The sequence below is a fragment of the Bombina bombina genome, chromosome 1 (genome assembly GCF_027579735.1).
Source record: "Bombina bombina isolate aBomBom1 chromosome 1, aBomBom1.pri, whole genome shotgun sequence".
In the NCBI taxonomy this organism is placed as follows: Eukaryota; Metazoa; Chordata; class Amphibia; order Anura; family Bombinatoridae; genus Bombina; species Bombina bombina.
Genome location: NC_069499.1, coordinates 754,419,144 through 754,434,026, shown reverse-complemented (window position 1 = coordinate 754,434,026; position 14,883 = coordinate 754,419,144). Strand labels below are relative to the sequence as shown.

The 14,883-nt window shown below is 38.3% G+C and overlaps 1 protein-coding gene across 1 annotated transcript in view; it reads right to left on the bottom strand.

The window, feature by feature from the left end:
• Positions 1–14,645, bottom strand: part of TMEM164 (transmembrane protein 164) — a 217,163-nt gene extending 202,518 nt beyond the window's left edge. The window contains exon 1 of the mRNA XM_053699303.1: positions 13,943–14,645. Within this exon, the coding sequence (XP_053555278.1) occupies positions 13,943–14,341 (399 nt within the window). The 5' untranslated portion in view covers positions 14,342–14,645. The remainder of the gene's footprint in view (positions 1–13,942) is intronic.
• Positions 14,646–14,883: the final 238 nt, after the last annotated feature.

The following is a 14,883-nucleotide window of genomic DNA, read 5'->3' as shown; positions in this document are numbered from 1 at the left end:
TCTTTGTTGAAGGAGCAGCAAGCACTGCTGGGAACTAGCTGAACAAATTGGTTAAGCTAACGATAAGATATACAGTGTTCTTTACAGAAAAGTTTACCAGCCGGGTGGCATTATAAAGAAGCCAAGTGGCTTTATGAGTTGTCAGTGGGGGAAATGTAATATTTTCTAATATTGTAAAAAATGTTTACTATCCAAAGGACAAATTGCATAGTTTAACATAAATGTATTTATTGATAATTTTGTGCAATAAAAAAACATTTTTAATATTAGCTCATTTTAGATGAATATTTGCTAAATACTAATATAACATTACTTTAAAAATAAAGAAAACTAAATTTAAACTAATCTAAAATTACAGAAAATAAAAGTCTAACATTATACAAAATAATAAACCACAGTATCCTAAATAAATAAAAAAAAAATTAAACCTAATCCCTATGAAAATAAAAAAGCCACCCCCAAATAAAAACACCCCCTTAAAATGGTATTCAGCTCTTTTACAGCGCCCAAATCCCTAATCTTAAAAATAAATTAAAAAAACCCTAACACTAAGCCCCAAATAGGTACTCACGGTTCCTGAAGTCTGGAGAAGGTCTTCTTCCAGGCGGGTCCATCATCTTCTATCTTCATCCACAGCAAAGGCGGCCCGGAGCGGAGGTGTGGAGCGGTCTTCCCAGATGTGGAGGCTCCTCTTTATGCAATTGTTCGCCGCAAACTGAAGATTGAATGCAAGGTACCCCATATTTATTGGGGTATCTTGCATTCCTATTGCCTGATATTTTAAAATCAGCCAATAGGATGAGAGCTAATGAAATCTTATTGGCTGATTTGAACAGCCAATAGGATTTCAGTAGCTCTAATCCTATTGGCTGATTTTAAAATTTCAGTTTACAAATGCCCCTTTAGGGGCAATGGGTAGTTTAGGTTTTTTAGTGTTATTTTTTTTTTGGGGGGGGGGGGGGATTTTAGTATTTTTTAGAGGTAAAAGAGCTGTTTAACTTAGGGCAATGCCCTACAAAAAGGCCCTTTTAAGGGCTTTTGCTAGTTTAGTATTAGATTAGGGGGTGTTTTTATTTGGGGGGGGGGGGGTATTTTTATATGGGTATTAGTTTAGGTTTAAATTTTTTATTTTGGATACCTTTGTTTATTTTTTTCTGTAATTTTAGTTTTGTAACTTTAGCTCTGGGCAGGCTTATGTTATAAAGGCTGTTACCAGATAACAGCCAGGATGCTGCGTATAATAGATACATCAGTTGCCTTTATCCTTTCAAATAATAAAACGCTGCATTCACCGGTCTTGTGATGCGATTAAATTTAATTTTTCACATCACCATCTTAAAGCACAAATACCCCCAGACGTTTCGGTACAACAGTGGTACCTTTTCAATGGGTGTTCAATCTGTATCCAAACACACACACCTGATCCCTAATAAACCCCACTGTGCTCTGACTTCCGTTTCAGCAGAGCTAATACGTGTCCGCCACATCACTGATGACATCTCGCTCAGCTTCCGATCAGGGCACATGGCTAATTAGAATAGCCACTCCCCTAGCGATGAAAATCATCTCCGTCACCCTGCGTTTATCTCTATGTGGTTTGGACTCGCACTAGCGTAGTTGATATTGGTTATCAGTTTATCCTAAAATTAAAAACCTAATGCACAGAAAGATTTCCATTACTAATCTATACTTCAGATTAGACTACTAAAAAATTTAAGTTAAACAGAACACCTAACCTATAGAACCGGATCCCCTTCATGCCTATTGCAGTATGATAGAAACTTCCTTCAGGCGGAATACACACTCATCAATTAGGCAGACCAGACCGATGGAATATATGTTGATAAGGCGTTGAATATTTGTTGACTACTATTCTGAGTAGTGCCAGATAAAACCTAGAATGTCCAGTCATAGAAAGATCCAGCTACAGGAACACATTGTAGTCCAGCTGTACATTCAACGCTCTTGGGGTTACCGTATCCAATCGGTAAATCCATGACGCCTCCACTTGTAGTAGTTTTTTATGCCTATCACCACCCCTATTCAAAGGTGGCACATAATTATCATAGTTCTTAGGCTAGCAGCGGTATGTCCCGCTTGCATAAAATGCCTGGCCACAGGTTGATCTGATGTCTGTTTGTCAACAGCAGTTCTTATGGCATGGCAAAGATTGGCCATCCTAACCCTAAAAGTGGTTGAGGTCTTACCGACATAGACCAGGGAGCACGGACATGTCAGAATATAAATCACAAAAGTGCTGGTGCATGATAATCTGTGAAATATCTTATATTTGCTAACATATAATGATGGAGTGATCATCTTTCAGACTTTGTAAGGTGGCTTTCTCTTCCTTGGTGAGATTAGAGAAAAAAAAATTATCAGGTTTAGCCTGCTAAAAGGAGTTAGTTACCATCCGTGTCAAAACTTTGGATAGAAGGATTATGGTTTGTAGGTTCAAAATTGCTAGCTGGTCTGAACTTGCTGGATATGGTCTGGTCTTTGTCCTTAAAAAAAAAATCCCTTATTTTTAGTTGTCTTTGCAACTTGTATAGATCCACTTTCATGTGGAATTTATTAATTTTAGGGGTTGGTACAACGGATAGGCCCTTATTCAGCAACTTCTTTTCATCCTTGCTTAAGGGGCGATCACTAAGATTATAGATAACCTCTACTTCCTTTTGGGTGGCTTTTTCTTTGTACCCTCCCCTTCTAACATAGTTCCTGTGTCGTTTCTTTTTACAGTAGGGTGGGGGGTTTGTTGGATGACCTTGTTGTGATTCCCCCTAAAGGGAGTTAGTTCAGTACCACTAGCACCACTTGGTATCTCAGTATCCCCCTCTGTGGAGTCCCCACCACTACTGTGTCAATGTTACGTCTGCTCTTAAACCATCTCCTACGTCTAAATTGAAAATTGGAATCATCTATATATCTTTTCACGGTAATCTGTTTCTACAGTAACCAATTTGTTATTTTTAAAGGTAAGCAAATCATTGCGGTATTTATTCACCTGTGTCAAGTTTTTTTATCCAATCCTCACTAGTGTCATTCACCAATACCTGGTAACTGTTTTACTTCACTGATTTCTATTTAAATTAAATTATACAGCCTGTTAGATTCTTCAACTACCGGTAAAATAAGGTCATATGAGCACTTATTTAAAATTGAGCACCATTTCCTGCAGAAATCCGGATTCGATCTCCCTATAGTTGGAATATTTTTGATGCGGAAGCCCCTTGGTATGTACTTATTTTTGTGGTAGTTGGATAAATATACTGCATGTAAATGGTGGTCAACTTCTCTCTTTTGTAAATTTAACAGCATGTGATACACATCTAGGGGTATTTTCCCCCTCAGCTCATGCAAGTCCGCCACCACACGTATTCTCTCTGCATCCGCTTCTGTGAACATGAAGGATTCTTTGTTTACAGAATCATCACAAATATTAGACAAATTATGTTGTGTGAGTCCTGTAGTGTCCATCTTGACACTTTATCACACCAATAGAGAATCAAGTCCCACTTTTAGGTCAGGTGTAATCAGATTACTTCTTAATATATTCTTAAAACCTTGTATTCTTAAAAACAAACAGCAAATGTTTATAGGCTGAAAAAAATATATATACAGTGGATATAAAAAAAGTCTACACACCCCTGTTAAAATGTCAGGTTTCTGTGATGTAAAAAAATTAGACAAAGATAAATCATTGCAGAACTTTTTTCCACCTTTAATGTGACCTATAAACTACACAACTCAATTGAAAAACAAACTGAAATCTTTAAGGTGGAGGGAACAAAAAAAAACCTAAAATAATGTGGTTGCATAAGTGTGCACACCCTCTTATAACTGGGGATGTAGCTGTGTTCAGAATTAAGCAATCACATTCAAAACCATGTTAAATAAGAGTCATCACACACCTGCCATAATTTAAAGTGCCTTTGATTAACCCCAAATAAAGTTCAGCTGTTCTAGTAGGTCTCTCCTGACATTTTCTTAGTCGCATCCTACACAAAAGTCATGGTCCACAGAGAGCTTCCAAAGCATCAGAGGGATCTCATTGTTAAAAGGTATCAGTCAGAAGGTTACAAAAGAATTTCCAAGGCATTAGATATACCATGGAACACAGTGAAGACAGTCATCAAGTGGAGAACATATGGCACAACAAGAACATTACCAAGAACTGGATGTCCCTCCAAAATTGATGAAAAGACGAGAAGAAAACTGGTCTGGGAGGCTACCAAGAGGCCTACAGCAACATTAAAGGAGCTGCAGGAATATCTGACAATTACTGGTTGTGTGGTACATGTAACAACAATCTCCCGTATTCTTCATATGTTTGGGCTTTGGGGTAGACGGCAAGACGGAAGCCTTTTCTTACAAAGAGAAACATCCAAGCCCAGCTAAATTTAGCAAAAACACATCTGAAGTGTCCCAAAAGCATGTGAGAAAAGGTGTTATGGATTGATGAAACCAAAGTTGAACTTTTTGGCAATAATTCCAAAAGATATGTTTGGCGCAACAACAACACTGCATATCACCAAAAGAACACCATACCCACAGTGAAACATGGTGATGGCAGCATCATGCTTTGGGGCTGTTTTTCTTCAGCTGGAACTGGGGCCTTATTGAAGGTAGAGGGAATTATGAATAGTTCCAAATACCAGTCAATATTGGCACAAAACCTTCAGACTTCTGCTAGAAAGCTGAACATGAAGAGGAACTTCATCTTTCATCATGACAACGACCCAAAGCATACATCAAAATCAACAAAGGAATGGCTTCACTAGAAGAAGATTAAAGTTTTGGAATGGCCCAGCCAGAGCCCAGACCTGAATCCATTCGAAAATCTGTGGGGTGATCTGAAATGGGCTGTGCACAGGAGATGCCCTCGCAATCTGACAGATTTGGAGTGTTTTTGCAAAGAAGAGTAGGCAAATCTTGCCAAGTCAATATGTGCCATGCTGATAGACTCATACCCCAAAAGACTGAGTGCTGTAATAAAATCAAAAGTTGCTTCAACAAAGTATTAGTTTAAGGGTGTGCACACTTATGCAACCATATTTTATTTTTTTATTTTTACTTCCTTTCATCTAAAAGATTTCAGGGTTTTTTTCAATTGAGTTGCATAGTTTATAGGTCACATTAACCCCTTAAGGACCAAGGCCATTTTTCAATTTCTTTCCCTTAAGGACCAGGGCTATTTTTACATTTCTGCGGTGTTTGTGTTTAGCTGTAATTTTCCTCTTACTCATTTACTGTACCCACACATATTATATACCGTTTTTCTCGCCACTAAATGGACTTTCTAAAGATACCATTATTTTCATCATATCTTATAATTTATTATTAAAAATATTATAAAATATGAGGGGAAAAAACACTTTTTCTAACTTTGACCCCCAAAATCAGTTACACACCTACAACCACCAAAAAACAACCATGCTAAATAGTTTCTAATTTTTGTCCTGAGTTTAGAAATACCCAATGCTAAAATGTTCTTTGCAAGTTATAGGACAATAAATACAAGAAGCACTTTGCTATTTCAAAACCACTTTTTTTCAAAATGAGCGCTAGTTACATTGGAATCCTGATATCTGTCAGGAATACCTGAATATCGCTTGACATGTATATATTTTTTTTTTTTAGAAGACATCCCAAAGTATTGATCTAGGCCTATTTTGGTATATTTCATGCCACCATTTCACCGCCAAATGCGATCAAATAAAAAAAAATGTTCACTTTTTCACAAATTTTAGGTTTCTGACAGAAATTATTTACAAACAACTTATGCAATTATGGCATAAATGGTTGTAAATGCTTCTCTGGGATCCCATTTGTTCAGAAATAGCAGACTTATATGGCTTTGGCTTTGCTTTTGGTAATTAGAAGACTGCTAAATGCCACTGCGCACCACACGTGTTTTATGCCCAGCAGTGAAGGGGTTAATTAGGGAGCATGTAGGGAGCTTGTAGAGTTAATTTTAGCTTTAGTGTAGTGTAGTAGACAACCCAAAGTATTGATCTAGGCCCATTTTGGTATATTTAATGCCACCATTTCACTGCCAAATGCGATCAAATTAAAAAAATATATATTTTTTTCCGCAATTTTAGGTTCCTCACTGAAATTATTTACAAACAGCTTGTGCAATTATGGCTTTGGCGATGCTTTTTGGTAATTAGAAGGCTGCTAAATGCCGCTGCACATCACACATGTATTATGTCTAGCAGTGAAGGGGTTAATTTGGGATCTTGTAGGGAGCTTGCAGGGTTAATTTTAGCTTTAGTGTTGATATCAGCCTCCCACCTGACACATCAGACCCCCTGATCCCTCCCAAACAGCTCTCTTCCCTCCCCCACAATTCTCCCCGCCATCTTAAGTACTGGCAGAAAGTCTGCCAGTACTAAAATAAAAGGCATCTTTTTTTTTTTCTAGCATATTTACATATGCTGCTGTTTAGGATCCCCCTTAGCCCCAAACCTCCCTGATCCCCCCCCCCCCAAATAGCTCTCTAACCCTCCCCCTCTACATTATTGGGAGCCATCTTGGGTACTGGCAGCTGTCTGCCAGTACCCAGTTTACAAAAAAAAAAATATATAATTTTTTATTTTTCTCCCCACTTTTCTGTAGTGTAGCTTCCCCCCCCCAAAGACTAAACCCCCACCCCCTCCCAGATCACTTTGATTATTTATAAATATAATTTTTATTTCCCCTCTCTCCCTCTAATATTACACAAACCGTTCCATAGTGTAATGGTCCCCACCCGCTCCCTCCCTCGTGCTCGTGCACGCGCCCGCCCACCTCCCTTGTGCACGCGCCCGCCCGCGTCCGTGCACGCCTCCCAGCTACCCCGCCCACCACTGTACTCTGCAAGCCATCGATGGCCGCCTACCCGCCTCCCACTCACCAACGATTGCGGCCATCGATGTCCGGTGCAGAGAGGGCCACAGAGTGGCTCTCTATGCATCGGATGGGGGAAAATGTTATTGCAGTGATGCCTCGACATGGAGGCATCACTGCAATAACCGGAAAGTGGCTGGAAGCAATCAGGATCGCTTCCAGCTGCTTTCAACCCCAACGACGTATGTCGTTAAGGGGTTAAAAGGTGAAAAAAGTTCTGAAATAATTTAATCTTTGTCTCGTTTTTTTTTACATCACAGAAACCTGCCATTTTAACAGCGGTGTGTAGACTTTTTATATCCACTGTATGAGCAATTTTGGAGAAAGTAGAGATGGCTTTAGATTTGCCACCTCATATTCCAAGCCAACAGATAAAAATTCTTTACTTTTATCTACCAGTTTCCATCCTGAACGTCAAAAAAGGGGTGTGATCTCCTCACAGCTCATGCGAGTAGCACATAACACACTCATGGTTACTAGAACTGCCCAAGAAGATGAAATGAAGACCAAACTTAAAGGATTACTTTCTGTTATAATTTTTAACCTAAACAACTAACATATTAAAGTTAATAAACATTAATTAAAACCTACTGACCTATATTTTCTCCAAAACGAAGTTTCATAACGTTCTAAAAGTTATATCTTTTATTCGCCGATGATGTCACGTTATCCTGCCCACTATTTTCAGCACTGCATGTTCAAAATACTTAAACCAATTACTTTGTGTTTAAAGCGCCATTTTGAAACCTAGGTATTGTACACGGATTGGTACAGAGCAAAGGATACCCACGGAGTGGGTTTGGAAAACAATTAAATTTGCAGACAAGATTTCTGATATACGGTAGAGATATGTTAATGAAATGCTATTGATAAAAAGCATATTTGGGGTAGTTAGTAACAGGCATAGAAAATATTTACTTACAGTGGCCCTTTAAGGAGCGGGGATACAGGACAACAGTTATCGATAGAGCACGAGAAAAAAAATATGTCACTATATGATCAAAAAGGACACTTCTACATAAGAAGAATGATAAAGATAATATTAACAAGATTAATCTTATCACAACATTTACCCCCCTGCACAAGGTACTTGAAGAATCTGTTCAAAAGAATAGGGATATTGTGAAGTCTGACAAACTACTTCCATTTACACAAGCAGATGCTCCCCGGATTGCATACAAGATAGCCCCCAACTTGAATGACATCCTTGTACATAATGATCCAGTCAAATGATATCAGAAAGGCATCTGGATGGATGGCAAAAATAAGTTGGGTTGCTACAGGTGTGGGGATTGCACTACATGCAACAGCATGTTGACAGGATCCCAGGGCCATCATCCCCGGACAGGGAAAAAATATAAGATATTTCACAGATTATCATTCACCAGCACTTTTGTGATTTATATCCTGACATGTCCATGCTCCCTGGTCTATGTCGGTAAGACCTCAACCACTTTTAGGGAGAGGATGGCCAATCATCGCCATGCCATAAGAACTGCTATTGACAAACAGACATCAGATCAACCTGTGGCCAGGCATTTTATGCAAGCGGGACATACCTCTGCTAGCCTAAGAACTATGATAATTGATTATGTGCCACCTTTGAATAGGGGTGGTGATAGGCATAAATAACTACTACAAGTGGAGGCGTCATGGATTTACCGATTGGATACGGTAACCCCAAGAGCGTTGAATGTACAGCTGGACTACAATGTGTTCCTGTAGCTGGATCTTTCTATGACTGGACGTTCAAGGTTTTATCTGGCACTACTCAGAATAGTAGTCAACAAATATTCAACGCCTTATCAACATATATTCCATCGGTCTGGGCTGCCTAATTGATGATTGCGTATTCCGCCTGAAGGAAGTTTCTATCATGCTGCAATAGGCATGAAGGGGGATTAGGTTCTATAGGTTAGGTGTTCTGTTTAACTTAGATTTTTTTTAGTAGTCTAATCTGAAGTATAGATTAGTAATGGAAATCTTTTTCTGTGCATTAGGTTTTTAATTTTAGGATAAACTATTCTCCGATATCGACTACGCTAGTGTGAGCCCAAACCACATAGAGATGAACGCAGGGTGACTGAGGTGATTTTCGCCACTAGAGGAGTGGCTATGCTAATTAGCCATGTGCCCTGATCAGAAGCTGAGCGAGATGTCAGTGATGTGGCGGACACGTATTAGCTCTGCTGAAACAAAGATCCCTTGGACTAAAATCTAAATATTAATTGAAATGATCTATAGTCATACAGCTATAAAGATTACATTTCTTGGGCAATGACAGTTTGGCATCATACTTTAAACAGAGGCTCCCAATTCAATGACTGCAGCAGATATCCTCTTATATCCCAGAAGGCTAATTGGTACAATTATTTGCCTGCTGTTAATGACATTGCAGTATAGCAATCTAACCAGTTTATCATATAATTAACTGTAGTTGCCATCTTCCTAGTTAATAACATTTGTTAGAAAATTGCAATACTAATAATTGTTTGATAGCTTTCAAAGGAACACTAGAAGAAAAATGTTCAATAATGCATACGATTGAAAAAAGCAGCCATTAAGTGTTAAAGGGATACTAAACCCAATTTTTTTTTATTTAACTGATTCAGTTAGAACATGCAATTATAAGCAACTTTCTAATTTACTCCTATTATACATTTTTTCCTTTTGTTCTCACGCTATCTGTATTTAAAAGCAGGAATATAAAGCTTAGGTGCCGGCCCATTTTTGGTTCAGAACCTAGGTAGTGCTTGCTGATTGGTGTCTAAATGTAGCCACTAATCAGCAAGCACTTTCCAGGGTGCTGAACCAAAGCTCCTAAGCTTTACATTCCTGCTTTTCAAATAATGATAAGAGAACGAAGAAAAAAATTATATTTAGTATGGAAGAAATATTAAAAGGGATGTTCTGATCCTAACCAGAAATTAAGCATTTACATTCTTCACTCTCCACTATGCCAGTGCATCGCTACCCTATGCAGCTTTAACTCATAGATTTCCTACTTTCTGTATGGTGAAGCTGGTAAAGGGCATTCAAATAGGTAATGGTGAGTACAAAGATAAGGGAGGGGGAAACTACGGCCATTGTGGGTATAGTGACATGGTCAAACTGCATTAAAACTGAATTTGCATGGGTGTAGGACAAGCCCTTTTCATCATGCAGGAGGATCACAGATGAAACGCTGTTTCTGGCGATCACCCGCACTACAGGCAAGGGGTCATTGGTGGTCTAGTGGGCAGCACTCCCAGGCTTCATGGTGCTGGTGACGTCACAAAAGTGACAGAACAAGGAAGCTTAGCATAGCTGCAAGGAAGTTGGGTGGGGTCTTAATGTTCACTATAAAACAACAAATGGGGATTTGTTTTGGAATGGGATATTATAAGCACAATTAAAAAAATGTTATTTTCTAGTAAACAAGTCCCTCTCTTAAAAAATAAATAAATATATGAATTGTGTTTGTATAGTCAGGTGCTCACTGTGGTAACAGTGAACACCTTGCAAGAAAAAAATGCTTTTATCTGTGTACTGCACAATGAGGCCTCTCTAACCTATATTATAACCCCCAAATGCCTGTATTGGCCCCTTTTTTACATGTAGTGGTCACTCATCCATTTTCAATATTATTTACTAAAATCTAAATATGTATACACACACTGTATATATAAAAAATGTACAGTTTTTATTTTACATCTTTTCCGCAGCTATCTCACATGCCATGAATTAAAAATTAATAATGGTATATTTACAATCTGCTGGAAATTATATATATTCTATTATATAAAAGGCCAAGTGTGTTTGTCCGAAGCTGTCATGCGCAGTAGAGACAGCACAAGGACAAATACACGTGGCCTTACCTGACAATCCATGCTGTTTGCAGCAAAAGTGGGCGTGGGCGTGGCCGTGCGCGACAGAGAGGGGAGAGACAAAAAGATAGGAAAGTGCAGAAGAGAGGGATGGAGAGAGCAAAAAAAAAAAAAAAGGAGCACGCAAAAGAGGAGAGAGCAAAAGAGAAAAAGAGAGAGCGAAAAAGAGAGTGCGAGCGAGAAAAAGAGAGAGAGTGCGAAAAAGAGAGAGAAAAAGAGAGAGAGAGAGAAAAAGAGAGAGAGAGAGAAAGAAAGAAAGAAAGAAAGAAAGAAAGAAAGAAAGAAAGAAAGAAAGAAAGAAAGAAAGAAAGAAAGAAAGAGAGAGAGAGAGAGAACGCAAGCGAGCGAAAAAAGAGAGAGAGAGTGCGAAAAAGAGAGAGAGCGTGCGAAAAAGAGAGAGAGCGAAAAAGAGAGAGCGAAAAAAAGAGAGCGAAAAAAAGAGAGAGCGAAAAAAAGAGAGAGCGAAAAAAAGAGAGAGCGAAAAAAAGAGAGAGCGAAAAAGAGAGAGAGAGCTGCAAAAAAAATGGCCCGTGTGAACGGGCTTTAGGACTAGTATATATAAAATTTGTGATGGTTTTCCCTGAAATGTGACTTATAATAGGGTTTAAGTGTAGGTAGCAAAAAAAGCTCAAAAAAGGTTTAGCAGCAAAAGGGTTAAAGGTAAACAGTAGAATATAAAATGCACAGAATTGATCACAACCTTTTAGATAAAATGTATCTGTTTTCAACAGAAAATCAGATTTTTGTAGATAAAATCATTTTATATGTTTTCATAAAGGATTATGATCTCCCTCATAGTTATCAACCCATAAGCCATCACAATGCTGTTGACAGTGCTATAGATTGCAAGCTCTATAGCTCATATTTATCAAGTGTTATGGATTTGTGCACAAGGATTTTTATAAAATAAAAATTAAAAAAAAGTTACGTGAAGATCTTTACAACTGATTAAAAACAATTCAAATATAGAGGTTGGGCGGAACATGGACTTTGTTTTGTTCACCAAATTTTCTCAGCAAATCAATTAATGACCTCAGAGATGGTTTTTGAAAAGTTTTGTCTTCCAAGGTCTAATTTATATGCCTATTTTCAAATACGTCGTCATGTCTTTTCCCAGAAATGGGATGTTGAGAAATTGGCGGAATGGTCCAATATCATGAATATTATTTGTAGATTCAGATCAGGTATTACATCAATATCATTGTTATATGATATCATGCTGGCTAAGCAGGGGGCTTTATATATAAGTAAAGTAGGTAACTACTGGAGGGATTACTTTCCTACTTTAGAAGAGGATATGATAAAACAAAGTTTTTTAGCAGTAGATAAATTGCAGATTTCAGTGTCATGGAGTGAATCACATACAAAATTAATTAATAACTATTATTTATCTCCTGAAAAAATGGCCAGATTTTATCCTTCACAAACTTTTAGATGTACACGCTGTTCATTTAATAAAGCTAATATTATACATATGTTTTGGTCATGTCCGAAAATTCAGCAATTATGGCAAAAGATACGGTTTTGGTATAACAAATTGTATAAAGATCCAACACAGCTTATAGCTGAAGATATATTTTTTCTAGCAGGTTCGGATCTTAGATCTAAAACTCAGGTCAAAGTGCTAAACACTATTATGCTTATGGTAAGACATAAGATATTGAAAAGTTGGAAAGATCATTCAGCCCCGAGTTTTTCATTCTTTCTGAAAGATATACAGCACCAGATTATGTTTGAATCTTACCATATGAAATCTTTAGCCGATAATAAAATAAGAGACTTCCTTCTGGATTGGCTCCCTATAATCAAAGTTAATCCACTCCCAATTCAGAGAAGTATGCTTACCCCATACTTAAATTCTATTCCATTTATTGAACTTGTTATATCTAATTTATTTCCCTCAACCTGTTTGGTTCAACCCAGGGAGATAGGTCCCTGATACTAAGACTAAAAAGATTCATAATTTGGGGTTTTGATCTTATTTTCATACATCTTTATGGTATGGAACCCTAGTGTTTATGGGGTAAGGGGGAGGGGAGTCGAGGAGATCTCTTTTTCCTTATTTTTCTTTTTAAAAAAAACCCGGTTTAACATGTATTATTTTGGATATACAGATTCGAGAATATAAATTTAAATCATTGGGTAATCTAACTCTAGAGTTAATTGGAATAAAGAGAGAATGTAGTTGTTTTGTAGCATTATGTTGTACTCTAGTAAGATAATTTAATTACGAATTTGCAGATAATGTTAAAGAAGAGGATCATAATTTTTTAAAATTTTTTTGTGTTTTTGTTCTGTTGCCTGTAATGATTATATTAGATTTTGGATATCTCTATGTTATATAAAATGTTAAGGGTCTCATATACTTAAGGTATGACTCGATGTTTTGATCTAATGTAACAGAATCTTGTTTTTCTTGTTTTGTTTTTTTTTTTCCTCTTCTTTCTCAATGTGTATAATTATATGTCATTTAATAAAAAGATGAATAAAAAAGAAGAGGGGGAAGAAAAGGAAAAAAAAAAAAGGGAAACTACCATTCGGTATGCAATTTCAGTTATAGTGCCAAATCCTGAAGCTACAAATGTCAATAATTTGTAAAAAAAAAAAAAAATTTGCCTTCTGTTTAGATTCAGGTTCCATGATTTTCAATATTCCTTAAAATGTGGGTCATATTTTTAAATGCTTGATTTAGTTCCCTTTATACAGTTAAACACATTTATGGCAAGGTCATTACTATTCTTTGAAGGGACTAACAACCGTAATGATAAGAGGAATAGAATTAATGTATTTATAATAATATATTGTGGCACTGTTAGTAATGATGATTGTACTGTGCTTACAGGGTTACCTGTTTTTGTTATTTTTTTTTTTGTTTGTTTGTTTATTGAATTGGTTAATTAAAAGAAATATAAAAAAAAAAAAAAAAAAAACAATTCAAATATAGACTGATCAATAAAGCCAGATGTCCTGCTTATTGAAATGCAGGTTGCTATGTTTGCACAGACCACATTTTGATGACCTCTTTGGGATTATGTATTTAATAAACTATCCAATGCTGAACTCCGGAAACCATGACCATTTAGAACTACAGTAAGGTATTGACCATCAATAGTTACTCCATTCAGAACCGTAATACATAGGACTAGAGCTCAGAAGGGATGGGTGCCAGGGTTCATACTCGCCTGTAGCATGGTGACCACATGGCAAGGGTTCAGCAGATAGATGACAGTCTTGGTGGCAAACTTGAAGCCAACCTCCACCCCAAATGTCAAGCACACAGCCACCAGCAACAGGCTCTTTCCAAGGCTCTCCTGGCGTACTGGAGGTGCAGGAGACTTGCCCTCTCCCAGCTTACACCGGAAAATCTTTCCCATGGATACACCGATCTCCAGCACAGACACGGCTAGCAGCACCAGGCTCTCCAGCAGCCGCTGCTCGCCCGGTATGAACGATGCACACTGCTGTCCCCCGTTACCAGGCAGGTTTGGGTCCACCCCACCGTACAGCCATTCCGAGTAGCGGGACATGTTGTCCTCCTGCTTCCGAACAGCCAGCTCGTTGCTGTTGACCTGACGGAACATGAAATGCACGGCCCGTCTGTGTTAGATACGGAGGAGGAGGCGGGGGTACATCCCGGGGCGGTAAAAAGATGGCGGCGGGGGAGGGTACGGTGCTTGCATTCACACGTGGGTTATATGAGGGCATACACAGGGAGTGAGTGCATATAGTAAAACAGCTCATTAAAATGAATATGCATGCAACAACACGAATACAGGGATTTATTATATAGCTGGGTAAGTCACATCACATTAAACCCAGACTGCACTAAACACATCACAGAGGGGTTAATGCAAACACTTAAGCTTAACCAGCAACCTGTGGGTACCCGCCTCGTCCAGCAGTGAGTGTGAGACAGACTATATCAACAAACAAACTCTCTCACTGAACTTTCTCCTCCCACATCTGGGGCTGCGCAAAGAACTCGCGACATGACATCTCCCACGCATCACCCCACTCCTCTGCTGGGGATCCCTCCCACTGCTATTGGGTGACATCTGCTTGGCGCTCCGCCTCCCGCCGTGTACTGTATGGAATGGATGACTAGAGCTGTGCCGTGCGTGTC